At 55.8% G+C, this 27,729-nt stretch overlaps 1 protein-coding gene across 1 annotated transcript; it reads left to right on the plus strand.

The window, feature by feature from the left end:
* Window positions 1-1,612: 1,612 nt before the first annotated feature.
* On the plus strand, window positions 1,613-26,577 carry CRHR1 (corticotropin releasing hormone receptor 1). Its single transcript, XM_027902032.1, has 13 exons — window positions 1,613-1,915; window positions 9,512-9,601; window positions 17,943-18,062; window positions 18,742-18,827; window positions 19,769-19,875; window positions 20,237-20,357; window positions 20,789-20,942; window positions 21,120-21,180; window positions 22,503-22,575; window positions 23,522-23,607; window positions 25,353-25,488; window positions 25,677-25,718; window positions 26,425-26,577. Exons 1-13 carry the CDS (start codon window positions 1,879-1,881, stop codon window positions 26,563-26,565), a joined length of 1,254 nt encoding a protein of 417 aa, XP_027757833.1. The 5' UTR covers window positions 1,613-1,878; the 3' UTR covers window positions 26,566-26,577.
* The last annotated feature ends 1,152 nt before the right edge of the window (window positions 26,578-27,729 follow it).

A 27,729-nucleotide genomic window follows, 5' to 3' on the forward strand; every position in this document is an offset into this window, starting at 1 on the left:
CATGGCACAGGGTTGGAACTGGATGATCTTTAAGGTGCCTTCCAACCCAAACCATTCCCACTGTCCTATGATTTACTTGGATGAATCCAGGCTGCTCAAGGGGGGTGGGTGGGAGCTTTCTGAAGCCCTTTTTGGAAAGTTTCCCATTTTCCATTGGGCTTTTTGAAGTGAAAGGTAACACAGGGGTGACTCTGGAGTCTGTCCCATCCCATCAGTTGGCAGGGGAGGGATGTTAAGGAACAAAGAGTTTCCCAAATTTACCAGAGCTTTACATGTTTTCAAACTTCTTTGCCAAAGCAGAGACACAACTGATTAAACCCCCCCAATGCCTGAAGATTTTTGGCTGTGTCGTTTATTCCCTTTAATTTCTGAGCCGGTTGCTTTTACCCTGTGGGGCCTGGGGTGTGTCAGTGGATGCCCCCACATGCTGGGGTGCAGTTCCTGTGCCTTGGTCCAGCAGATCAGGGGGGACTTTGCTCACCCTCTGCCCTCTCCAGCATTTCAGAGACACGAAGTGGCTGCGAGAAGATGGATGGAGGCTGTGGCCAGGAATCCATCAAGGGACACTGCCCTGCTATTGATCTGTCTGCAATCAGGCCTGGGCTGCAGCCATTCCAGAGGCACAGGCTGTGGTTGGGAGCCTGACCCAGCTCCCTGTGACAGGTAGAGAAACATCTTTGCTCCCTCCCACACCCCCTCCAGGATGAGGAACAACTGAGGTTCCCCCAGGGTGGTGACCCCATGGCAATGTGTTCCACCATCCCCTTCCCAGCAGCACACCTTGGATCTCCTGATTTCCTCCAGGGAAGAAGGAACCGGGATGTGTTTAACCCAGCCAGAGGTTGATCCAGCTCAGGGATTGGACCCAAAGCTGGCCATGGCATCCCCAAGGGACACGGGATGTGGGGGATCCCTCCCCAGGAGCTCAGGGTGGAGGCTGCCAGGGCATGGCAGGAACTGAGACACTGAGGTGTGACAGGAGACCCTTTAAGGTCTGGGGTTCGGCTGGGGGAGGAGGGGAAATCTCATTATCCAAGACCTCAGGAGCATCATCCAGGCTCCCCCACGTCACCCACCCTCCCCAAAACACGTGTCCCCCAAAACACTGCTCCTCTTCTCTATCAGTTCAGTCCCATCGCCCCTTCCCCTCCCACCACCATCCCCGGAGAGAAATCCCCCCTCCCGGCAGCTCCTCCACCTCCTCTGCGACTCAGTTACCCCCTTTACGATCAAACGACCCCCTCCAGCCCCGCCGTGTGAAGGACCTACACCCCCCTACCCTCCACCCCCTGCAGCCGAATCCTCACATCTCTAACCCCCCCAACCTTCCACAAACTGCAGCCCCAAACACTCAGGAGAGACCCCCACGGCGGCTGCACGGGGGGGGATTGCGGGGGCACAGAGGGGAGACCCCCCGATCCAGGGGGAGCCGGGCGGGGGGTCCCTGAGCCGGTGGGAAGTTTCTGCTGTTCGAGATGCTGAGGGAGGGAAGGAGAAAGGGGGGGGGGGGGAATAAAAAAAAATAAATTCAAACAGACTTGGAAGGCACCGGGGAGGTGGAGGAAGGAAAAGGGGAGGAGGAAGAGGAGGAGGGAGGGAGAGAGGGGGGGAGTGGGAGGCTGGTGAGGAGGGATGCAGCCCATCGGCGGGCGAGCCGCAAGGTGGGCAGCGGGAGCTCCGGCTCCGGGAAGGTTATAAAAGGCAGGAGAGGGGTCGCTGAGCGGAGAGGACGCAAAAGGGACCCGCGGGGACCCTCCACGCTCCTGCGCCCGAAGGATTTTCCACCCACCCCACCCCCCCCGACGGCAGAAGGAGCCCAGCGGGAGCGGGGCCGGTGCCAGCCATGCCCCGGGGAGCTGGGCACAGGGGCAGCTAAGGATGGTGCCCAGCCCACGTCCTGCCCTCCTCCTCCTCCTCCTCCTGCAGGTAAGGCGCTTTTAAGTTCTCTTCTTCCAAAGGGCCCTTTTGCCCCTTCCCCATCACCCTCCGCTCGCCTTCCCCATCTCTTAGAGGGAAGGGAAAAAGTCCGAGGAGAAACCTCCACAAAAAGGGCCCCCTCGGGGAGAATTCCTCCAGTCGAGGGTCTGGGGGCTCGGCAAGAGCTCGCCAGTGCCCAAAACCGGCGGCGAGGGGGCTGAAGTCGGTGAGAGGATGGTTCAAAGAGGGAAAAGGACCCGCAGGCAAATCCTCCCGAGCGCTGCCAGCACCTCCCGGGGACACCAGCGGCCACCAGGCTACTGGCAGGGGGTGGCCGCTCTGAGGGGGTGATGGATGGGGACAGCACGAGTGCAGGGTCGCTCTGATTGTACTCCCCGTAACTGGTTTTCTGAGGAAACCTCTCCTATTCCCTCCCTCGCCCCCCCACCCCCCGGCAAAGCACAAGACTTTTTTTCCTCTCTCATCTGCTCGTTGTTCAAGTGTAGCCGCTGCTAATTCTGCAGCTCTGCACAACATGCAAGTGCTTTGTCAGGAGCGATATTCCTCCTCCTCCTTCTCCTCCAGGGCTCATCGAGAAAGGAAATGTTCCCAGCCCAAAGCACGCTGAAATCCCAAACCCCCGGGCAAAGGAGGTGAAGAGGTTTCCGGTGAAATCTTGAATATTGTTTGAACAAACCTATGGAGGGAACAAAAATGATCAGGGTTTTTGACTAAGCCTCTGTGTTAAAGGGGGATAAAAGAGAAAACCTGCCTGGCTGGCTGCAGACTGGTGTCTGAGTGGCCCAGTTGTGGCTGCAGAGTGAAAAGGGCAGGGAAAGCAGAGGGTCAGCCCTCCGTGGCTCCCACCCCTCGGGCTGTGCCCACCGGGCACCCCACTGGGCATCACAAGCAGGGGAAGCATCAACTGCCCCTCTGGGACAGGAAAGTTCTCACCCAAGTGATGAGAGGAGCTGATAAGCACCAGGAGACCTCCCTGCCAAGTTGGTGTTGCTTTTGAAAGCTCCCTCCCATCACTGCAACCCCCCTAACCCTGATTTATAGGAGGTCTTTTGTGCTGATATTCCCCGGTTTTGTTTGTTTGGCTTTGTTCAGGGTTTGTTTGGCTCTGATGTAAGAAATGAAGGTGAGACAGGGCAGGATTTTTTCCCCCCCTGGTCCTTCTTGGCCAGTCTGTGGGGACAGCACAGACCTGCAACAGGGGCAGGTTCATGTGGGGAGAGCCAAGAGAGCCTGACAGCTCCTCACAGCCTCTGGCTGAGCAAAAAGGGGTCCTAAAAACGCCCAGAGGTGCTGAGACACTGCTCCCAACCTCTGGCAGAACCTCCTCAGGCTCGGGGGATTCCCTGGGCATCCCGAGGTATTCCCCAAGGACGGGCTCCTGGGGAAGAGGGAGAACCAAATCCTCGAAAAGCTTCCCGGGTTTGAGGCAAAACCATCCCTGTGCTGGGGCTGGGAGAGAGAGGGGGTCCCAAAAACCAGCCCAAGCGAAGAGAAGCCTCTCCCAGCTGGCTCCAAAAAGAAACATCCAATCTCCAACCCCCCCCCCCCTCCTTGCAGACCAGCTGTCTATTTTTTCCTATCAATACATGGCTTCAAAATCCAGACCCCATTCCAGAACAATCTCAGCCCTCTCCTGGGGGACAGCAGGGGCTAAAGGAGCTTGGAGCTCCAGCCTTCAGTGAGCACAGCCCTGCAGCCAGGTGTACCTGCAGCCTGTGAGTGCAGAGACCTGCAGCATTCCAGCTCAGCAGAGCTCAGCAGGGACAAATCTCCTCCTGCCTGGATGGATTTTTGCATCCTGCAGGTCCCTGGCTTGGCACAGTTTGGGTGTTCCCCGTGCAGCTGTCCAGCAGCTCCAGTTCAGAATCGAATGGCCCACCTTGCCTTGCTGGGTGGGCATCCCTTGGTGGGGGGTGGTCAGACAGTCAGAGCAGAACAGGCAGCCAAACTTGCTGCAAAACGCTCCCTGGCACCCTGCAAGTCATTTAAACAAGTTAGTGATTCAAATAAACCAGTTCACCTGCAGCTCTGTGGAGAGCTGATGACATTTCTGGGGCTGGGAAAACTGCAGAAGCATTTCATGCAAAAGCAGGGTTGGATGGTGGGGGGTGGGATGGTTTTTTTTCCCTCCTCTCCCTTGAGCAGCTCCAGCAGCCAGGAGCCCCAAAAACCAGCCCCTGATCCCTTCCCTGCTCCAATCCTTGCATAAGACGTGGAGCTGCAGCGGCAGGACGTGCTGACCCTGGGGATCTCTCCCAGTCCTGCTCTCCCTTCCAGGCTGGAGTTGATTCAGTGTGGATGAAATCATCCCTGTGGTTTCGCATCTCCAAGTGGAAGAAGTGAATGGAAAAGGCACAGCCTGTTCCCAGAATAGCTGCTCTGTCACCATAGGAGGAATATATAGGAAGAGGATGAGAATATCCTGCACCACCAGCCCAACCCTGCCCTGAAATCCAGCTCTGCTCCCCCCAAAACCCTGCCCAGGGCTGGCTCAGAAGTTTGTTGCCAGCGACAAGCTCGAGCTGAGATCCCAGTTTGCAGCACTGAGAGAGAGGCTGAGCCCATGGTTTTATCTGGGAGAACATCTTTTGAACCCAAAGAGAGCACAAATCAACCCCAAAATCCTTGGGTTCCCTCTCCAGGCAGAGCCCAGGAGCTGCTGCCCAACGCTGGGAGCTGTCACTCACGAGCGGGTGGCTCTTGCTGAAGATGCAATAACATACCCAGGGGCCCATCTGTTGTTTTTCCTTCTCCCTGACTGTATTCTGAGCTGATGGAGAGACCCTCCTTCTCTGCAGGGTGTCCTGTTCTATCCACAGGCACCCACCCAGCAGCAATCACCTCCACTCCCATGGCACAGGGCAAAGGGGGTTGGCGTTTGGCAGATCCCAGTCCCTCTTCTTCCCCCAAAATCTTCCCTGAAATCCTGCACTATCCACCCTGGAAAGGCAATGGCAGATGCAGCTTTGGTGTGGCCAAGTTTTCCCGAGCTGTGAATGCAAATAAACGGGAAATAAATGAGGGATGAATTCAATTGTGGATGTTCCCCCCTAGGGTACGACCCTAAAAGGGTGGCAGGTGAAGGGGGAGGGGGGTGGGATTTTGGGAGGCAGCTGAGGAAAAAAAAAAATCTCCAATCCCAAACTGAAAATACTGTGAATGCACGTGAGTCCCACATGTACAATCTGCAGGAGAGTTTAATACAACCACCTCTAGAGAAACAGCCCTTTCTCATGTTTGTGTCCATCACTCCAGCTCTTCCATAGCAGCCTTTGCCTTGGAAAATCCAGATCCCATAGGAGCCACCTGGATTGTGTGCCCTTCCCCAGCTTGTTTGTGCCTTTAGCTTCCAGCACCCAAATGCCATTAGTCATTTTTCCACCTGTCCCCAAAAATCCATGTCTCTCTTGAGAGATAAAGGAAGTCAGAATTATTTATGGCAAGAGGGGGAGACCAGAGCTTAATCCAGGAAAACCTTTAATTGCTCATAAATCAGCTTTTACAGGGCATTCATTTAGCCCTGATTGATATTCTTTTGTTAGGATCTGCATCCAGCACGCTCAGAGAGAGACTCCCAAGCAAAATAAATACTCTCTCACCAAAGCCTCTTGTCTACACACCACGGGGACTGGCCCTCTAATATGGGTAAATTAATAAACTCACAGATTTTAGTGCCAGATGGAGGCGTTCTCACTGCTGCTCTTCCCCTGAGTATCATCAGCCAGGGAACATCCCCCTGTGGCTCTTGCTTTGAGCCTCCTGCTCTGCCTGAGCTTTGCCTCGATGCTGGCAGGGTTTGGGATGGGGTTTGGGGCTTGGGAACTGCACTGGGAGGCTCAGAGGAACCCTGAGATCATGGGGGGGTCACTGCCAGCTCCAGGACAGGGGTGTAAAGGGGGTCTTCCATGGGCCAGGTGCTCCCTGGGGACTGAGGATGGGACTTTTCCAAGGGAAAGCCCTCGAGCTGGGGGAGAGAAGAAGCTCTCCAGCTGCAGATGAGGGTTCCTGGAAGTCAGAGGAGACAAAGGGATCCTTTCCAGAGTGAGGGCAGGGGACAGGCAGGGCTGGAGACACCCTGAACACCTCCCAGCGCGTTTGAGGGGCAGCCCCTTCAGCGAGGCTGTTCAAAGCCACCTCCAGCGATGGCTGTGGCATCGGCAGGACCTGCTCTGCGCCCTCCCCGCCACCCCAGGATGGCATCCAGCTCTTTTAACGCTCCCTGTGTTTAACACCCAAAGTCTGGCACCTTCTCCTGCAGGCTCAGAGCCAAGAGCAGGCTCCATCCCAGCCTAATGCCCCGGGGGAACCTCCCAAAGGCCCAGGGCGGTCAGTGGCTGCTCAGCCCTTCCCCGGAGTGACCCGGGAAGGCTTTCCCGTTCCACACCGAGCTGAGGGAGCAGAACTGACGGGTGACAAAGGTCCCTACAGCAAGGACAGCTCCAGGGTGGCTGGTTTGAACCCTCCCAGCCCCACTGATCCCCCCAGCTCCGTGTAAAGCCGCTGGCTCGTGCCGCTCCATCCCACGGATCGCCGGGCTCTGGGATTCCAGCGCCGCCGGCAGTGGGAAGCCCAAGCCCCGTTCTGGATTGCTAATTAGGCTCAGAGCCATCTCTCTGGCTGCTCAGAGCTGCCAGCCCTCCCTGCCACGCACATCCCATCTCGTCTGAGGCAGTAAGACATCAGGGAGGGGGGGAGGACAGGCCTGGTGCTGGGGGGTGACGCCCGAGTCGGATGTGAATGTATTAATTAATATCCGTGGATTGCTTTGGAGAGGGAAAGCGCTGCAGGGGGCTATTAATTCCTAACTGTTATTAATTGAATGTTGCTGCCAGGTCAGTGGCAGGTCACAGAAGGCTGTGTGTGTTGTGTGACTGTGCTGCATCTCCTGGCCCAGGGGACCTGCCACCCCCTGCCCCTCACAGGCACGGGGGATCAACTCAAGAAATACAGTGGGGTTTTTTTGGAGCCCAGGACATGGCTGGTGCATCCAGATCAGAGTGACCTGCCCCAGAGGCTGAGAGACCTGAGGCAGAAGTTCCTCAGCACCTCAGTTTCCCTTCTGGTGGGTGGTGGGACATGGACCACAGTGGGTGTTTGCCGTGGGTGGGATGCAGCAAACACATCAGCAGTGTCAGGTTTTGGTGTCTGAGCCGTGCAGGGAGGGCTGGCTGGTCCTGCTGCAGAAAATGTGGGGCTGAAAGGAAGGAGCTGGTGCTCCATGAGGTTTGAGGTTAAGCCAGCACCCTCAGCATCTGCTGTGTGTGAAACAAGGACGTCAGCAGAGCCTGGAAGGGAGCTGGGTGGATGCTGAGGCAACAGCAGAGGATTGGTGGCTCCTGATGGAGGAGAAGCTGCTGCCCCCCTCATGGGGCCCATGAGCAGCTCCCAGGGCTGACTGGGACCTCAGTGCAAAGCTCCTGGAAGAGCAGATTGCCTTCCTTCCCGGGCAGCTGAGCGCTCAGCTGGAGCTCTCCAGGATTTTGGCAGCCCGAGAGGGGTCAGGGAGAGCCCCTCACTGCAGAGCAGGGTTTGGGGGGGGCTGGGAGGGCAGAGGGATGTGGCCCCTCTCTGGACCCACCACCGTGCCGGGGCTGGTGAGGTGAGCTTGGCTCGGGCCGGGCCCTGCTGGGAGCCAGGTGGCATCTTACGGCAGCGATGGGCTGGCAGGAGAGGCTCTTCAAGGACAGAGCTTTGACCTGCTCTCTCTGCAAAGCGTGGGAGGGGGGGGTGCAGGAACCCACAAAGAGCAAAACAGACGAGACCCCGACCGCCTGGTGCCAGATCAGGGTGGGTTTGGCTGGGGCAGATCCCCCCTGCAGGTGCCACTTCCCCCAGCTCATCCCCCTCGACGGGCTGGCAGGAGTGGGACAAAACCTCTGCCTGCGTCGATGGCTTTGGCCACACTGCAGCGAGACGAGGCTCAGAGCCTGGCAAAAAAAAAGCTCTTAGCATCTGTTCTGGTTTGGGGGGAACATTTTTTTTTCCCCCCTTCCTTTCTGCCTTCTGTAGCTGTATCAGCTCGTTTGCAAAGCCTGCAAAGAGCCAGCGACCGAGCTCCATCCACACCCCTCCAGAGCTGGAGCTCGGTCCATGTGCTGCTCAGTGCCAAGACCTCTCCCTGTGTCTGGAAGGAGAATGGGCACTGCCAGGCTGGAGCAGGCTGTGATTAGGAGAAACACATCCAATTAACACTTGAGAGCCTGCTCAGGTAGGCAAACCATCCCAGCCCCTTTTGGGAGGAAGCCTTTTGTCCCAGCCACCTGCACAAAGACCCCCTGGCTCTGTTGGGCACAAGCTGTGGACACCAAGGCGGAGGGGAACAGAGGGGAGCAGAGCCCCTGCACCTTGTTTACTCCACTGCTGGAGCTTGGGTGGTCTCAGCTGTCAGAAAGGAGGCACAGGAGGCGCTGGGCTCCTGCAGGACCAGCACCCCAGGAGCTCCATGCAGCTCCCAGGGCAGGGTTTAAGCTCCTGGACCCCCCTCCCGTGCCATCTGCAGCAGTCACGACAAGGGAGCTGTTCTCAGCACCATTTCTACCTGACATCTCTCTCGCTGTCAAAACCAGCTTCCCAAGGCAGCAAACAGTTGTTTTGGAAAAGAGCAAGTGGGTGCTGAGCTTTGTCTGCGTGTCTGAATACATCCTGCTAATGCTTTGGTAAGGCCTGGGGGTGGCTGGGTGTGCCAGCCAGAGCTGACAGTGTTTCTAAGGCTGAAGGGCAGGAGGAGGAATGTCTTCTCCCTGCTCAGAGCAGTTTGGGACTTAAATGGTACTTGGGAAGGGCTGCACCTCCTCTGCTTGCAGGTGAAGCAGGAGGGGTTAATCGGCCCTGGGACTCACAGCACCCTCCCTGGGTGCTCACAATCCCTTCATCCCTGCAATTCCCTTTCTTGCTTTTTAGTTTCCCCAGACTCCTGCAAAGGCACGATAATTCAATAGCCATTTTTCCAAAATAGCTCCCCCCGTGCCCAGAGCTGCTGGTTTTCACTTTTCAGCAGAGCAGCAGGGACAGATCCTGATCAATTCTTCCCGACACAATGGGAATGTTGGTGTCTGCTGACAATTCTCCTCCAAAAAAAAAACACCAAAAAAAAAAAAAAACAAAGAAAGGGCTTTAGCAGCCCTGGTTGTCTGTGGATCTGATCTCCTTAAGGACGTGTTTGAACATCTTCCCACTGACAGCTTACAAGGCTGTGATTTCAATAAGGGGATCGCAAATCCGAGCGCGGTATCAGGCTCGTCATGTTCCCCCTGTCTGCTCCCAGGATTTGGAGATGCAAAAAAAAAAAAAACAACAAACCCAACAGCGCTGATGAAAATGCTAAACAGCACAAGCTCCACCACTCAGCAGGGGTGTGTGAGGGGCAGGAGGGGATCAGGGGGTGGGAAACAAAGCGGAGAGCTTTGGATCAAGCCCAGCTCCCCCGGGAATCCATCCTGCCCGTGGATGTGTGTCCGCTGCGTGGGGTGGCACCCACCAAGCCACGCTCAGATCCGACCCAAGGAGGGATGTGGGGGCTGGGGGAGCAGCACATTTGCCCATGTAACCCTGCCTGGGGTCTGCTCTCTCCCCGTGCAGGTGTTCCTCCTCGGGGACAGCCGGGCTGCAGCCTCCATCCAGGAGCAGTACTGCGAGAGCCTGGCACCTGCCACCAACCACACCGGTGAGTGTCCCCCTGCCCAGCACACCCCAGCGGTGGGCATGGCTGGGAGAGGGTGTTGAGGGGTGTCTCTGGGCAGATCTGCAGCTGCCTGGACCCTTCTTTGGGGGAGGTGGGGCGTGCTGAGGCTGTCACAGCCCCGTGTGTAACCTCCTTGCGGGGTTACACTTGAGGCAGGTAGGAGATGAAGAGCTCAGGAGAGCTGAAAACAGGGAAAGGAAATGTCTGTTGGGCTGGGCAAAGAGACATCTGTCCAGCCCCTGCTCCCTCCATGCCCATTCTCTGCCATGCCCAGGGACACCTTTGTCCCCTGTGTCCACCCCCCCTGCCCAGGGCTGGTGGATAGAGGTTGTGACTTTCTGTGGAGATCATGCCACCAGCTCAGCGCGGCCACCAAGTGCCACCCTCCATCCCCAGCGCTCCTAGGCATGTGCCACTGAGTTTTTTGGGAGGTCACCAGCCACGAGGAGCTTCTGGGGATGTGGCCATGGCCAGGGCTGGCTCAGCCAAGCTGGGTGGCAGCAGCAGGATCATGAGCAGCTCACTCCTCCTCAACATTGTCCTTGGGTTTGCATCCAGTCAGGTCAGGGCTTGTGCCAAAAGTGGCTTTTTAAGCCTGTATTCAGGATGTGACTCGGATGTCACCTCAGCAGTGCCAGGTCTGGTTCAGTGACAGGTTTTGGGGGAGGAGAGGTGTGAGAGAGAGAGAGAGAGAGGAGCTCACAGGGAGAAGGAGGACAGTCCTCCCCAGCTCAGGGATGCTGCAGAGTTTGTTTTCCCGTGATGGAATGAAGAGCAGAGCCAGCAGGGTGACGGATGGCCACGGGCACCCAGCCCTGACGGATGGCTGCCCACCACCCAGCTCCCGTTCACAGCAGCATTACAAACTCCTTCCTAACAAATCACAGCTTGGCAACAGCTGATTCAGTGCCTGGCCAAACCCAGGCCACCAGAGACCCCTGCAAGGAGCATCCCAGATCCCAGGAGGTGGAGGCAGAAAGCCTGGGGAGAGAATGGCAGTGGCTGGGTGTCTGCTCGGGACACCTGGTCATCACTCATGTGCTTTGCTCCCCGAAGGTTTCATCACTCTGCTGGTTGAAGTGCTGTCCTTGGCTGTGTTAGGCTGTGATAAATGCTGACCCAGGGCAGCAGGCAGGTCCCAGAGAATCCTTATGGCCTTTTCCACCTGCTGCTGGAACCTCCCGAGCCCAAGGGAGAGGGCAGAGAGGGAGGGGAATTTCTGCCGTGGTTTGCTGATGGATATGCCCTGCAGAAATCATCACCATCCCCAAGCAGCGAGAGCTGCTTTCTGCAAGGACTGGGCTCTGCTCGGTGGGGATTTATCAGCATGATTCCAGGCAGGATTTAGTGCCCTTCAGTGCCCATCACTCTGGCACAGGGGACAACTTGTCAGGCTTCAAATCTGCAAAATGTCCATCAGCTCCACGCACCCGACCTGCCAGCCCCGAGCAGCTCATTAATTTGGGACGGGTCTGGCACACATGAGAGACACTTCCAGCTGCAGGAGGGGGCTCAGAACAAGAGGCAGAGATAAACTAATCGTCTTCTGTCTGCGTGGTAAGCGGAGCTCAGCGCCAGCCCCGCTCCTTGGGGTCCATTTAAGCCCAGCCTGGCGGAGGCAGCGATTCCTACAGAGGGCTGTTTACACAACTGGGAACTTTGTTGGGAGGCTGTTTTAACATGGAGAGCTTGTTGGGATGATGCTAATGACAACTGCCTCTTGAGAGGCCACGAGACTTCATTTGTGAACGTCTGCACAGCCCCTGGGAAATGGCACATGCTGAGAACACGAGCCCAGGGGTGCCCAGCGCAGGGCTCGGTGGGGGATCTGTTGGATGCACAGAGGGGCAGTGCCTTGTGCCCGTTGTGTGTGCCATCCCTCTTCTGGAAAACAGCCCAGCATGGCCTCTCCTCCTCCCCCAGGCCACCAGTCCCTTTATTACTTGATCCCACAGGTTTGGAGGGCGATGTTTGGCTGGCCAGTGGTGTCACCAGGGTGCCATGCGCTGAGCTGGAGAGCTCTCTGCCACAGCAGTGGGGTGGAGGCAGACTGGGGTGATGCTCTCCAGGTTCAGGCAGTGCAAGCAAACCCTCATCCCAGGAAGTGGAGCAGCTGAGCCCCACAGAGCTCCCCTGTCCTGCCCTCTCGTCACCGTGGACTTACCCATCTTCTCCGAGTCCCCAGCGCAGGGTGATGTCCCAACTTGATATTTTAGGCATCCATCAAAAACACCTCTTGGTGAGCCCCTGATCCTGGCCAGGGCACCCACACGCAGCTGGACACTCCATCAGAAAGCTGCCTCCCACAGGAGCAGCGAGGCAGGGATGTCAGGCTGGAGCTGAGGCCAGCGTGGAGCATTGGGAAAGTAGGATCTGCTGCACCCCCAGCCATCTGGAAGCCAAGAAATTCCCAGCTCAGGCTCGAAAAGGACCACAGCGAGGATCAGCACCCCTGCTCTGGGGTGGATGGGTGCTGTCCCAAGGGCTCCCAGCCCACGCATTCCCAGAATTTGTCTGGCTGATGGTTGTATCTCCCGGGGCTCTGCGCGCAGCTGCTTCCCACCCTGGGGAGGGCCAAGATCATTTTATCCATCGAGGGGGCAAAGCAATCCCCCTGCAGCTGCAGGATGGCTTCCCTGGGGAAGGGAGGGGGAATCTGAGCAGATGGGGAAGCCTCTTCCTAATTAATGCCGAGGCTTTTCCGAAGCAGCTCGGCGGGAAGCGCTCGGGCAGTTGTTTTGCTGTTCGGAGCTCTCGAGCCTGGCTCAGCCCAAGGAGTTGCCACCCAACTGACAATACCCCTGTCTGGTCCTGTGCTGTTGTGTGATCCGCTCCTTTAAGCTCGTTACCACAGTAAATTCTTACCCTCAGGCCCCCGAGTGCCTGCTCAGGAGGGAGAGGGGAGTGCAGGCAATTCCTCCTCAGCAAAGAAACGTTTCCTGCCACTGCAAGTCCACCTAAAGCCAAGGAAAATGACACCACGGCGAGGCAGAGCTGAAAAGAAATGTCTGGGTTGGTTTTGTTGTGGTTTTTTGTTTTTTTTTTTTGTTTTGTTTTGTTTTGTTTTGTTTTTTTAATAACTGGAGGTTTTTTTCAAGGGGGAAATGGAGTGTAGCTTTGCATTAAATAAAGCAAATTTAATTGGTCCAGATGCAGCAAAACCCCCGTGGCTGAGAGGCAGCGAGCGACGAGAACATTTCCCTCGCAGGCACTTTTGTCAGACAGGTTTGGTAACACCTTTCCCAGCGGGTGACAGTTTGACCAAGAGCTTTTCCACCCACTCCCAGCTCAGCTCCCCAAAGTGCTGACGCTGCTCCAGCAGCTCCCGTGCCGCTGCTCTTCCATTCACTCCCTGGCTCCCCTGGGGTGAGACCGGAATTTAAATTCATAAAGGTCAAATTAACAGCACCAGCGCCTCTTCTCCCTTCAGCCTCGTTGGCATCTCTCCCACCGAGGCGGAAATATTAATAAAGGAGCTGAGCAGGGGCTAAAGAGGCAGCAATGAGTCCTGGCAAGGATTGAAGGAGGGGCATGAGACTTGGTTTGGGAACCAAAAAATGGGAAATTTTTCCCTGTATGGAAAATCACAGTGGTTTAAGTGTATACTGGCATTGATAAAGCCATCCTCCTCCTTTATCTGGGAAAACAGGGATGTCAACAGCAACTCCCTGATATCCATAGATTTTACTGTGGTGGAGGAGGGAAGATGATGAGGTTTTGTGGTAGGGAACAGTGTCCTGGCACAGCCCAGCCTGAGCAGCAGCTACAGCAGTTTAAACTGCACTTTGCACGGGCTGCAGTGAAGTCCTTGCCAGCTGCTCTGTGCAGTTGTAGCCAGACTGGAAGGCTCTGTTAGGAAAACTCTCTGCCCAGGGAGGGACTGGGCTGCTCCTCTCACCCACCACCAAATCCCAGCCCAAACCAGGGAACAAACCACTTGCTGCCACCCTTGGTTACAACACAAACTCCAACCACTCCGTGGGTCACATCAGGAGAACGTGATGGCGTCCCAAACCCAACCCTCCACATTTTATATTCAGTAAATTTACATGCTGCAGAGCTGTTCATGGCTCAGTCTGAAGTGACAACATGGAGCAGATGCATCAGATACCAACAGCACAAGCCAGGTTTGGTGACTCCTGTTTATTCTTCCCCAGAGCAGCAGCAAAGACTCAGGGGGACAGACCTCGATGGCAAATAGCAACAGGGCAAAAATTCATTACGAAGACACTTTGCTGTCATGACATTTAATTAGCCTGGGTAATTATTTTTCGTGGAGAAGTGTGGAAACTTGAAGTGCTTGGGAGGACTGCTGGGGATTTTTTTTAAGGACTGGAGTCTTACAAAGGTAAATAGACACACCCAAGGCCACCAAAAGCTGTGCTGCAAGTAGAGTGTGAGCAAGGATGTATTTTGAGCTGCTCCCAACCATCCTGAAGCCCCAGCCCTGCCTCAGAGGGAAGGCAAGCAGCTCTACCACCCCAGTCCTACCCCATCTCAACATAAATTGTCCCCCAATGCCATTCCCCTCAGTGCCTCAAGGTGTTGTTCAGCATTTAACACCCCAGTAGCCCCACAGGACTGATGGAACCACCCCTGCCTGGCACATCAGCACCTTGAGATAAAAACACACTCCCCCAGGGTCCCTTGTTTAGGGGCAATAAGCTGTGAAATGGCTCTTTCTGCTCCACCGGGGTGGTGGAGCTGCCTGGGAGGGACAAACAGCTCTTTGTGCCTGCGCTGCAGTGAGTGTGTCTTGATTAGATGTGGAGATGAAGCGCTGATTGCCAAATGCAAATGCTTGCAGCAGACACCCAGGGGGACACCCCGAGGGAGCCAGAGGCTGAGGCAGCAGCAGCAGCAGTGCAGTCACAGAGGACAGCAGGGATGGACAGAGAGAACTGTGGTTGACTAAGAGCCCCAGACAGGTGGTGATGGGAGTTAACAACGTTCAGCTGTTACTCAGCCTCTGGAGACACCTCAGATAAATAACCCCGCCACTCCCAACCACGGGAAGGAGCCTGTGATTCAGATTTCCATCCTCTCTGCTGGCTCCTTGGCGTTGCAGGGTTGTGGTGGGGGAGGCTTCCCCCTTGGACCAGTGACACCAGTGTCTGTGCTGTGACACAGTGCTGGGATGGGGCACAGCTTTGCCCAGGGGAGATGAGGACGTGTTTACCAGCGAGGTTTTATCACCACAACCTTTGCTTTCCTTCAGACCTCCTGGCACCAGCTCAAGAGCATCTCTGGTGGTGCTGGCCCAGGATAAACACGCTCTCCATCCTCTTTTAAATCTGCTCCAGATCTTTTGGCAGGTGAAAGCTGGGGCTGGGGAGTTTGCCCTGCTGGGATTCATAGGGTCGTGTGGCTTTAGCTCGCAGCCATCTCGGGGGGGCCTCTGCCAGTGTTGGGAGCAGGCTGGAGAAAGGATGCTTTATGTAAACAGATGGGATATTGCTCCAGTTATCCTGAGACAGTTATTGTGATGGAGTTGTCTCAGTGTAAAATCCCTGGACAGGCACTTTTTTTTTTTTCTTCAGAAGAAAGTAAATGCTTTATACTGCTTGTAATATTTCCAGAGGCAATGGGGTGGGTGAGAAGGGATTGGAGTGACTTCCCCCTGTGCCAAATTCCCCAAAAAGCAGCGGAATTCAAAGCAGGATCAGCTCCCTCCTACCCCAAATTCCATGTTTTTTTGTGGGAAGGAGCCAAATCAGGGAGATTAAGTGCAGGTAGGAAATTCATTTGACCCATCCTGCTGTAAATCTGCAAAGCCCAAACCTGCACAGCCAACAGAGCTGAGAAGGAGAATAATCCCCCTGCAAACAGGGATGGGCTGCTGAGCAGCCAGGGAAGCATTTAGCACTGATACATGTAATTTCCATGCTAAACAGTGCTCCAAGCCCTGGGAGCCATGTGCCACCGGGAGCAGCTGGAGCAGAGGGGATCTCCAAGCCCTCACAAGCTCTTTGCCTGTTTTATTTAACCCTGCCCCAGCAGGAGGGTGTTTTTTCCCTTCCCCACGTGCTGGGGAGAGCCAGGAAGAGCAGCCTCTGCTTTCTGCAGCTTTTCTTCACCAAGCTGCTCTCAGTGTGAGCCTGGGGAAAATATTCCAGCCACCCACTGGATTTAAAACTGCTGGGACAGACCCAAAAACGCTGCCGGTGGCCATGGATGGGCAAAGCCTGCTGAGCACGGGGTGAGGTCCCAGCAGCACCCCACAGCCTGGTGAGCATCAGACTGCACCCCCTGACCCCAAGATCACCCCACAACACAGCCCTGACCCGTGGGATGAGGAAGGGGTTGGGCTCCTGGTGATGCTGCTGCTGTTCCACCTTTCCCCTGTGGTGGGACTGGTGGGATCCCCCTGGGTCTGTCACCTGGTGGGTGGGTGGGTGTCTGTCACATCCTGACAGTGCCACACAGCATCAAATCAAGCACCCTGGAGATGTAAAAGCCAGCCTTCAGCAGATGTGTCACAGGGTGACACCACCTCTGCCTGGCCACCTCATCTCCCCAGGTTCATCCTGGGTTTGGTTATTCATGGCATTGCTGATGGAGAACATCATCCTTGCTGCTCTCTGGCCCTGCTGACTTTTAATTCCAGGCTCTCCTCCCCGAGCAGTCTCTGTCTGAGCCCCAGGAGGGAAACTGAGGCACGAGGGGATGAGGAGAAAATGGAGTTTTCTTGTGTTCAGCCCCACCGGTCCCAGGATGGGGGAGCTGCTCTGGGCATTAGGGCTGTGCAATCCCCACTTTCCCCATGCTGGGTTATTCCAAGTGATGCTTTTCCCATTCCAGACATTCCAGCAGCCCCTCACCTGGGTGGCTCCCAGGGGGGAGCACTTGCAATTTAACTTTGTCCTTAAGTGGAAGCAATTACAGCTTGTTTTCTCGTTACACAGCTGAACATAACCATAAAATTTTAAACAGGGACTTCATCTCTTCTGTGACCCTCCATTTCTCTGTCAGATTTGGGTCAAAACAACGACAGAGCTCAATAAATGCAAATGGATGCAAAAGGCACAGACACACTCACACGTGATTAAGGGCACTTGTTTCCTATGAAATAGGGGCTTAAAACAGTTAAGTTAAAGGCAAGGTTGCCACAGCAACCCTACACATTAGCAAAGCTAAAAGCAAAGGTCATTGTTAAAATTAATTTCTCCCCCCCCCCCCGCCCCAACGAGCTCTGGGAGGCAGAAGGTAACACTCACCACGCTGATGCTTCCCTGTCTCACATGCTTGGAAAGTTGTTTGAGGAAAACACTTGGAAGCGCTGAAAAATGTGCCCTGAGAACGCCCCCAAAATAACGCCATTCCTCCATAAAAACCCTCCGTGGTGTGAATAGCACAGCATTTTATTCTTTTGGTCACCCTTTAGCTGGCTCCATCCGTAGGGCTTTTTGGGAAAGGCATTCTGACAGCAACCACGAATTCTGGGGGAGAGGAAATGCTGTGTCCTTGCCCTCAAAAGGAGCCGTGAATCGGGCTGTTTTGTCTGAGGAAATGGCAATTCCTGTCCCTTGTGCCAGCAGCACAAACATCTCTGGAGTATCCAGGAGTGCTTTGGACTGAACTCTGCCCCTTCCAGTGTCTCCTGCCCATCCATCTGCTGCTTGTCTGGGATCGTATTAGATGGATATTACAGCCACGGTGCTTCCTACCTCGCTGGGAGATGGAGGAGGGCCATATTTAGCTACAGTACATGTTGTTCTAAATATATACAAATCATACATAAAAAAGCCTGCAATCTGGCCTACCTAATGCCTACGTTAGCACACTTGTTGGAGCTGGGAAAAGCACACGAGTTCCTTCTCGAAATCTGAAATAGAAGCAGCGCATTTGGAGTTTTGCTTCCCGGGAAAAGGCTGGAAGAGACCAACAGGAATGGCTGGGAAGGAGGGTTTGTAGCCAGGAGGTGTGGGAGGGTTGGAGGGGCTCTGAGGAGCATCCCAGCAGAACCAGGCTGGAGTCAGCACCGGGGGAATGGAAACTCTGGCTCGTTGCCTGTTGTGGGGCTGGATGCCAAAGCCACTGGGTGGAGGAAGGAGCAGGGCTGGAAGACCAGAGCCAGGGAAACCTCCAGCTGACGTGAAGCCAGGCCTAAAGCCTGGCTTGGGTCAGAAATGGGCTTAATCTGGGTATTTAAAGACCAGGGTAACAGGCATGGCCAGGAGCCTTGGCACAGACCCTGTTCGGTGTCGGCTACAAGAGTCTCGTGGGGGCCAAGCTCCTGGGCTCATCCAGGCACATCCCAACCCTCCAACAGCCTGGAGGTGGCCCAGAGACCCCCAGTAACGCCGTGGCCTTGTCCCCACAGGCCCCCAGTGCAATGCCTCCGTGGATCTGATCGGGACGTGCTGGCCCCGCAGCGCCGTGGGACAGCTGGTGGCCCGGCCCTGCCCCGAGTTCTTCTACGGTGTGCGGTACAACACCACCAGTAAGAGGGGCAGCATCCCCAGGGACGTGGTGGGAGAGGGCTGGGAAAACATTCCAAGGGTTTTTGGGCTTGCCAGTAAGCTGCCTTCAGAGAAAGAAGGGGTGGCACTGTCCCCGTGCCAGTGGCAGGAGTCAGGTCACATCACCGTGCCCATCCCCATGCCCCTCCAGCCCTGGGATGGGCACCCTCTTGTAGCCATAAAATCTGTATTACATACATTTTACTGTAGCCTTACAAAATTCCTAAAATGCAGTGTTCTTTGTTAAGGATTTCAAACACAGAAAGGGTTTTTTTAACGAGGTTAAAGGTTTCCCTATGGATAAAAAAATATACTGAGGAAGAGAGAGAAGACTCGATAAAACCAGTCAAAGCTACTGAGGGGCCTTGAAACCAGTCCAGAAAGTGTGATAGTCTGTCAGAGGAGATGAGGAAGAGAAGATGAAGAGATGGACTCAAACTCAGGAGGCCCCCGTCAGGGGGTGCCATGGGAGGGAGAGGTTTGGAAGGGGGTGTAACGTCCAAATATTGCAATTAAAATCTGAATATTGCCATGAGGATCATTAGGTGCTGGTGTAAAATTGTGAAGCCCTGCGCACCTCAGGGGGTGCTTTTTGCCTTTTAATGCTCAAGATAGAGCAGAGATTTCTTTCTCCTGCTTGAAAACATCCCTCTCTTGCAGACAATGGCTACAGGGAGTGCCTCGCCAACGGGAGCTGGGCAGCCCGGGTCAACTACTCCCAGTGCCAGGAGATCCTCAGTGAAGAGGTAGGACCTTGGGGGAGGCCCTCCCTGAAGGGGGGAGTTTGGAAAGGCAGCAGATCCGGGTCAGGAATGCCCAGTGGGAGCTCTGGGCATGCAGCATCCCTGACTGTGTGTGGCAGCAATGACCCCCTGCTTCATCTGGATTTGTATTCCCTGTTTCCATCCCCATTAAAAATCCCAGGGAATTGGCAGGGTGTGGTCTACAGTGCTCTGGGCACAGATCCTTCAGCCCCATCACCCTCCTGACACAGCACTAAGGGCAAACCCCCGTCCTGCCCTGCTGGCAGTGAAATAAAGGAGATTTTTTTAGGAAGCTGAAAGGTATAAAAATCAGGGATCAAGAATTACGAGCCCCTGAGTAGGTCGAGCCACCCCTCAGAGCAGAGGGGAAGAGATATGGGCTGTTCATTTGCAGCTGATACCACCTCTGGTATTTAAGATGCTGATATCTCTTGCCAGGAATGGTTTTCTCACTCAGTTAATTGCTAATTCACAGGTTGGATGAGCGCCCAACAGCAGGAGTGATCAATTAATTTAATTATCACTCACACCTTCCCTCTGCCCAAATTCATCCCAGCCTCTCAGCTGCCCCCAGGGCAACAGTGGGGATGAACTGAGACATCAGATTGCAGCGAGCTCAGCTCGATCCCAGCAGGGTTTCCCCAGAGGAAGGGCTGGGGATGGCCCAGCTCTGAGCAGGGGCCACGTCAGGGCAGTGAGTGTCCCTGGCAGGGCTGGGATGTGAAACCAGGCTGGTGCCTCCCCTGTCCACGCTACTCCCACCCCCTTCCATCCCTGTCCTGCCCCAGGGGGGGCTCCTTTTGATTGCTGAAAACTGACCCCAAATTCACAGTGCAGCTCCCACAGGTGACGTGGTGGAGGAGGGGGGGTTTGTGGTGCTGTCGTGGCTGCTGCTGACCCCCTTCCTGTTACCCCCCCAACAGAAGAAGAGCAAGCTGCACTACCACATCGCTGTCATCATCAACTACCTGGGGCACTGTGTCTCGCTGGGGGCCCTCCTGGTGGCCTTTGTGCTCTTCATGCGCCTGAGGTGAGTGACACAAACATGTCATGCCCCTGAGGTGAGTGACACAAACCTGTCCCTGCTGGGGGGATGAGCCCACAGGGGCCACTTCGGGCAGGGATGGACCCAGCCCCTGTGTTCTGCCACTGGATCTCCCAGGGACCATGTTCACACCTCAGGGCTGTTTTTCCAACTTTGAAAGCACTTGGTTCTAGAGGCAGAGAGGGTGCTCCTCGGTGCCATCCCCCTCCCTGCCTTCCTCCTGCCCACCTCACCCAGGGCGTGGCCCCAGCCAGGTCACCCTCGGGGTTCCCCAACAAGCTCCACAAACAGCCCCGATGCTGCTCCCCCGAGCTCTGATGGTGCCTCTTTCCCACCCCCTCTCCAGGAGCATCCGGTGCCTGAGGAACATCATCCACTGGAACCTGATCACGGCCTTCATCCTGCGCAACGCCACGTGGTTCGTGGTGCAGCTCACCATGAACCCCGAGGTGCACGAGAGCAACGTGGTGGGTGCAGCTCTGCTGAGCTCAGCCCGGTCCTCACAGCTTGGAGGGGGGGGGATCCTGAGATCAGAGAATCACAAGAGTGCTTTGGGTTGGAAGGGACACCTCCCACCAGCTCAGGTTGCTCCAAGCCCCGTCCAACCTGGCCTTGGACGCTTCCAGGGATCCAGGGGCAGCCACAGCTTCTCTGGGCAAGCTGTGCCAGGGTCTCCCCACCCTCCCAGGGGACAATTTCTTCCCATTATCCCACCTAAATCTCCTCTCTGTCAGTTTGAAGCCTTTAAGGTGAAGCTCCAAAAGCAACATCAGGGCAGTGTGGTGGCTGGGGGACAACCCAGGCGGACGAGAATCGCAGGTTCAGCTGCTCTGCTGGTGCTTTTGGGTTTCACCGCTGCAACCCAGAGCTCCAGAGGCCCCACATCTCCTCCTGACAGGTCTGGTGCCGCCTGGTCACTGCTGCCTACAACTACTTCCACGTCACCAACTTCTTCTGGATGTTTGGGGAGGGCTGTTACCTGCACACGGCCATCGTCCTCACCTACTCCACGGACAAGCTCCGCAAGTGGATGTTCATCTGCATCGGCTGGTGTGAGTCCCAGGGTCCCCCCTGCTCCTCTTCTGGCACCCAAACAGCTGCCAGGAGCCAGGAGGGTGGGATTTTCACGGGCACATGGCCTCACTGAGTGGGGGGGTGGGGGGGGGTGAGAAAGCTCCTGGTGCAGCGGGATTTTGGGATGTTGACTCACCTGAGCGTTTCCCTTGCAGGTATCCCCTTCCCCATCATCGTGGCCTGGGCCATTGGGAAGCTCTACTACGACAACGAGAAGTGAGCCTGGTTGCTTTTCGTCCCCCATTCCCTTCTCTATCCCAAATCCCTCAGGGATCAGTTGTGCCAAGGGCTCTGGCAGGGAGGGGAAAAAAAAAAAAAGATACTATTCTTACGTTCTTTCTTTTATCCCACCTTTGGTCACTCTGCAGCCCTGCCCCTGCTTGTTTCTTCTCAAAAGGCAAATGAGATTATTTTATTTTTTTTTAAGGGGAAAAAGGTAAGATTAAACCACAGCTCCTCCAATGGGTTTGCTAAATGGAGCTGGGATTGAACCAGCAGAGATCTGAACTACCCCCACCCGGGCCATTTTCACAGGCACCTGCAAAGGAAGGTTTTAACAGGCACCTGAGAGCTCATGCCTTGGACTGGGAAGTGAAAAGGAGCCCGTTGAGATGAAAGGCTGTTTTCCAGAGCTTGTTTTCTGCTCCTTCATTTCAGCAGCCTTGTGCTACTCCCACAGGCACAGCATCACTGATTTAACAACCCCAACAAGGTGTTCCCAGGACAGGGACCCCAGAGGGTTTGCTGGGAATTGGAGCCAACCCAGACCTGTGCAAGGTCACAGAATATCCTGAGCTGGGAGGGACCCACAAGGATCATCCAGTCCAACCCCTGGCCCTGCACAGCCCCATCCCCAGGAGTCCCCCCCTGTGCCCCAGAGGATCATCCAAACCCTCCTGCAGCTCTGGCAGCCTTGGGGCTGTGCCCACTGCCCTGGGGAGCCTGTTCAGTGCCAACCACCCTCTGGGGGAAGAACCTTTCCCTGAGATCCACCCTGAGCCTGCCCTGACACAGCTCCAGCCCTTCCCTGGGGGCTGTCCCTGCTCACCCAGAGCAGAGATGGAGCTGCAGACCCTGGTGAGGTCTGACCTGAATCTGCTCTTCTCCAGCTGAACACACCAGGTGCCCTCAGCTGCCCCTCATGGGGCCCCTGTAGATCTTTCACCACCTTCCTGTCCCTCCTTTAAGAGCTTTAGACCTTTCTTATATTGTGGTGCCCAAAATTCCCCTGGGACTGGAGATGAGGCCACACCTCAGAGCAGAACAGAGAGGGACAATCCCCTCCTTCATGGAGAGGTCAATCCCTGCTTATCCTACAATAACCAGTTCCCACATCCATGTGGGGCCCATTACCACCCCCACAGGCCCTGGTTCACCTCCTTTTCTTGGGAAGTTATTCCATGGTGGCTCCAGCACCGTGAGCTGTGGGGCTTTCACCCCACACACAGTGACTTACACAGGCTGTGCAAGGACAGGAGTGAATCCAGGTCACCCCCGTGGCAGCCTTGTCCCCAACGCTGCTTGTCCTTGCCTTGCAGGTGCTGGTTTGGGAAGCGAGCAGGAGTTTACACTGACTACATTTACCAAGGCCCCATGATCCTGGTGCTTCTGGTAAGAGCACAGTGACCTCCTGGGCTGCATGCAGAGTCCTTCCACCTGCAGGTGGGGGGTATGGCTGCTCCTGACCAGGGTCTGGCCCCCCCCTCCTTTAGCTTCAGTCTGCTGTGGCTGCTCCTGCTGCCCCCCAGCAGCACTGTCTTCACCCAAATTCCCCCCCTCAGAGAAAATCTGGGCTTGGGATGGGTTCCAAACGTGCCTGGAGACCTCACTCTGACAGGGATGTCCCATCAGCATGTCTCCCAGATGCATCAGTGAGCCCCTCCATCCCTGCCCTGGCACTTGCAGAAGCCTGGGAAGCTCAACCCCCGTTCCCTGATCCTCTTAGCTCCTGGCTGAGCTGTGATGCTTGGCCCAGGGATCACAGGGAGCACAGTTTGCTGGGACTTTATCCTTTTTGGGAAGGGGCAAAGAAGAGCAGTGGTGGCAGGTCACAACCTGGGGGTCCAACCTGCGTTTTGCCGTGCACAAGGTCCCAAAACTATGCTGAAAACACCCAAGGGAGGGCTGATCACCAGCCTCCTCCTGGAATAATTGATCCTGCTTCCCATTTCCCAGCCTGTCAGGTGGCCAGGCCACTGCTAATAAAAGTCAGTCAGTCGTGCTCAGCTCCAGGGCCACCTTCCCGTGCCCTCGTTAGCGATTCTGCGGCAGGAGAGCGACCAAGCAGCTCCTGGCGGTGGTGGCAGCAACTCCCAGCCTTGTATTCCTCCTCTCCCTCCAGCTTTTTCACCTTCAGCCCTTCCTCTAACACTTGTCCTGCCTCACCGATCTCCTGGCGTGCCCTGATCCAAAATCTTATTGCTGAAGTGCTTTGGAAACAGGGACAGGACAGTGGATCAGGTTCAGGAGGAAACATTCCCATTTCCCCTGGCACAGCTGAGGGAATGGGAGGGAATGCTGGGGCAGCAGACACCAACCACGAGCCTCTTCCTTCCAGATCAACTTCATCTTTCTGTTCAACATCGTCCGAATCCTCATGACGAAGCTCCGAGCTTCGACCACGTCAGAGACAATCCAGTACAGGTAAGAAAAGAGCGTGAGCAGCAAGACCTGGCTTCCCCCCCACGATCAGGGGAGATTAAACAGCCCCAGCAGGCAGGTATCAAGGTGCTGGGAGCACGGAGAGAGACACCCAAGAGCACCTCAAATGTTCTTTGGAGGCACAAACGCCCGTTAATCCCGGGGTTGTTCAAGAATCCCAGCCTTGTGATGGAGAACGTGGGTCTGCCTTGGAAGGGAGCCCTTGGGATTTGAGTCCCTTTGCAAAAAAAAAAAAAAAAAAAAAAAAAAGCCTGTTCTGGTGGGACCTGATGAGCTCTCCAGGCTCGGAGCTGCAAATCCTGGCACGGAGGTGAGAATTAAATCGCTGCTTGACAGCGAAGCAAAGGCTGAGGAAGGAGTGATGAATCGATGCCACCCCAACACCTCCCTGTGAAGAAGAAGGCAGCACTCCCACAGCACGAGGCAGGAGGGCTTAACCCTTCCTCCCCTGCTGGGAAATGTTTTGCATTGGTGGTCAGAACAACTCTCCAAACTGCCTGGAACAGGAGAAGACACCTCGCTCTTTATGGGGGATTCTCTCAGGATCACTTAGTGGGCAGGAATTGGGGGGATCTCAGTGGGTGTTGGGCCAAGAGAAGAAGGTTTAGGGTGGAGGGTGGCTTTTTTTTTTTTGAGCTGAGAATGGAAGAATTGTGGTTCAGTTCTGAGGAAGCACCAGCTCTCCTCCTCACGGAGTATTGAGCTGGGATGGATGGTTCAGCTTGGGCTGAGCAAAGAGAAAGGTTGTTGAAAAAGGCTGGTTGACCCCAGCCAGCGATTCTGAGAGACTTTTTGGCTTTCTGGTATTTGCCTGATTTTGGCAGGGAGGGTTTTCCACCTTTGGACAGGAAAACACGTTCATTTCCCAGGAGTATTTCGAGGGGCAAGAAAACTTGGAGAATTTGGTAGCTTATAAACTGTGCAGTCCTGCTTAAACCAGCAAGAGACAGCCCTGAAGGGCTCCTGCTCACCTTAGATGATGGCTTGAGGTAAAAAAATGAATGGATTTCATGCTGCCAAGGCTGCTCCCATGAGGAGAATGTGCTTTCCCAGTGTTCTCCAGCCTGAAGATGCTCCTGTCCTCAGTTTCCTCCATTTGTTTCATCAGCCCATTTGTGTCAGGGCTGGGCTCTGCTCCAAGTCTGGGATGTAACACAGGTCCTAGACCAGGGATGACCTTCCCATCTACAGCTACTGTTGGAATCTGTCCATTAACAAGATCTTCAAGCAAAAAAGTGATGGCTTGGCATTGCTCTTGTCCCCTGATCCAAAGGAACGAGGTGCCAAGCCCTGGGCCCTCCCTCGCTCCCTGTATCAGCACCTTGGCTCTTCACAAGCCACACTTGCAATCTCATCAAGCAAAGATACCAAATTAATTACCTGAGATAAGGTTTTCATAAACCCCTGTGCTGAAGGGCGGGAATTATTATGCCCTCCCTTAATTCCTTTTTAATCGAGCCCTGGATCAGCCAAGCAGTCATTTCCCGCCAGCTCAAGGTCAGGCCTCTGCTCTCCACTGCCCTTTTCTGGATGGAGAAGCACAGCAGGTGCTCAGGGCTCAAACCAGCCCCCAGTCCCTTGGGGATTGCACTGGAAAACAGCTTAGCTTTGCTCTGTCCTCTCCTGGTTTGCCAGTCCCAGCTATGCTGATTGCTGGGAGTGGGATGGACAGAGCCCTCGTGCCCAGGGCTGCCCTGCAGCTGCTCAGGTCCACGTTTTCTCCCCAGGAAAGCAGTCAAGGCCACGCTGGTGCTGCTGCCCTTGCTGGGGATCACCTACATGCTGTTCTTCGTCAACCCCGGGGAGGATGAGATCTCCAGGATAGTCTTCATCTACTTCAACTCCTTCCTGGAGTCCTTCCAGGTACGGTCCCCAGCGCTGGTTTTTCATGCCAGTCCCCCCACCAAGGGATGTGGAGGAGCCCATGGGGCTGAGGCCTCACCCAGCTTCTGCCCCCTCCCAAAAACAGACACCCCCCAGACCCCAGGGCTGCTCCAAAGCTCCCAATTCACTGCTGGAGGTGACTCTGCTGTCTGCTTGTCTCCTTCCAGGGCTTCTTTGTGTCTGTCTTCTACTGCTTCCTGAACAGCGAGGTGAGCACTGGGGGGGTGTTTGGGGGGCTCTACAGACACAAGCTCAGCCTGAGGCTCTGCCACTGCACAGGGTTTGGAGGGTGCTGGTCCCCAATTCAGACAAGCCACCCTGACTGCTCCTGCACCTCTCCCAGCCCCTCACAGCACCTCATGCAGGTGTGAGGAGCTGCCTCTCCCACAGAGCCCCCCCGCTCAGATTTATTTCTCCCTCTTGTTTCCATTTTAAGCTCTCTCTTAAGAGTTAATGTTACAGCATCAACCAGGTTGGAAGAGACCTCTGAGATCATCGAGTCCAACCTTTGATTGACCCAACACCCATTTGTCACCCAGCCCGTGGCACTGATGCCACACCCAGTGTCACCTGCAGGGATGGTGACATCACCCCTCCCTGGGCAGCCCATTCCAGTATCCGAGCGCTCTGTGAGAAATTTCTTCCTGATGTCCAACCTCTAAACTTCCTCTGGCACAGCTTAAGATGGTGTTAATTAATACAGTTAATGGGTTCATCTCCCCTGGGTAGTTGCAAGGGCTGCATTCCACCGGCCCCGGAGCAGTCTGGGTGCCCTGGGTTGGTGATAGGGGTTCCTGGGGGGGCTGAGCAGGGTTTCAGCGGGGGTTTTTGGGTGTGAATCCTGAGGATGAGGACAGCTGGTGGCTCTGGCTGGCTGTGTGGTGACTGGAGGCCCCCCTCTCCCTGTGCCCCCAGGTGCGCTCGGCCGTTCGGAAGCGCTGGCACCGCTGGCAGGACAAACACTCCATCCGCGCCCGCATGGCCCGGGCCATGTCCATCCCCACCTCCCCCACCCGTGTCAGCTTCCACAGCATCAAGCAATCCACGGCTGTGTGAGCCAGGAGACGCCCTGGATGGGATGGGGGAGAGGAATCCCCCGCTGTGAGGGTTGGACCCGCTGCAGCCACCGCGGGGGAGCTGCACAGCTCCTGCCCGGCCCTGCAGGACAGGACAGCTGATAGGCTGCTCAGTCACCTCCCTAGCAGCGCTGGGACCTGCTGGGGTGGAAGAAGGAGCCAGAGGAAGCTGGAGAGGTCGCAGAGGCCTCCCCTGCCCGCTCCAGCCGGGGCACGATGCCCCTCGTGGCTGCCTCGCTTGAGTTCGTCGCTTCTTTGAGGTGACAGGACACCAGGACGTTGCTGGGACAGCTGATGGGGCTAATCCCTGGGAAGGTGGGGCAGCCCTTCCAGTGAGCACGTGCTGGGATGCTGCCTGTGTTGGAAAACCCTCTGAAGGGGCCCAAGCCCTCTGTGTTGGCAGGGGGTGGATGGAGAGCCCTGCACTGATGGCAGACGTTGCTTTTTGTGGCTGTGGTTTTGTACCACTGGCATCACTTGAGCCCTGAGGGGGCTCTCAGTTGAGCCCTGGGGTCACCTCTGCCACTGGGGTTACTGGAGCCCTTCCCCTGCCCCAGATGTCCTGGAACTGCTGCTTGGTCTGACCAGGTCATTTCTCACCTTGACCCCAAGGCTGGGGTGGGGGGGGAGCAGTGGGGTGGGAGAGGGCAGGGGACCAAACAGAGCACAGGGATCGTCCCAGGGACCCACAGAGGGGTTGGGGCTGAAGGGAGGCACAAGAATTAGGTAATTGTGTGGGGTGGTCCAGCCCAGAGGGATCCACAGGTCTCTGCACAGCCCCTCCACCTCGGGCTGACTCCGTGTCCCTGCTCAGGGGGTGGAAAGTTGGGGGTGGCTGAGGTCCCCAAAGGCAGCTACCACAGGGACATGCTGTGGCTCTGCTCCCCTTTCCCCCTGCCCTGCTTCTCCCTGTGCAGGTGGGCCCAGTGCCAAAGCTGCTCCTCGCTCTTGCACAGGGGGTGGGACCAAACCATCCCCAGGCTGGGGTTAAAGTGCCTTGGAGGAGCAGCAACCTCCATCCCTCCCCTCCATCCCTCCCTCCCTCCCCATGCTGGGGACTCCAGATTCTCCCTGTTTCCTCCCCCTTCCCCATGCCCTGTTCCACGTGGTCACTGAAAGCAGCTGAGCAGAGAGGTCGGTGCAA

This window comes from Empidonax traillii, unplaced genomic scaffold, assembly GCF_003031625.1.
Source record: "Empidonax traillii isolate 1590-97213 ecotype Southwest subspecies unplaced genomic scaffold, ASM303162v1 scaffold832:size729604, whole genome shotgun sequence".
Taxonomy (NCBI): domain Eukaryota; kingdom Metazoa; phylum Chordata; class Aves; order Passeriformes; family Tyrannidae; genus Empidonax; species Empidonax traillii.

What these genes read in the sequence shown, in the direction of transcription:
- CRHR1 (XM_027902032.1), top strand. Translation starts at nt 1,879, where the DNA reads ATGGTGCCCAGCCCACGTCCTGCCCTCCTCCTCCTCC. An exon ending in GTGCTCTTCATGCGCCTGAG is followed by an intron (nt 19,876 to 20,236) that starts GTGAGTGACACA and finishes CCCCCTCTCCAG; the next exon opens with GAGCATCCGGTGCCTGAGGA. An exon ending in CTCTACTACGACAACGAGAA is followed by an intron (nt 21,181 to 22,502) that starts GTGAGCCTGGTT and finishes CTTGCCTTGCAG; the next exon opens with GTGCTGGTTTGGGAAGCGAG.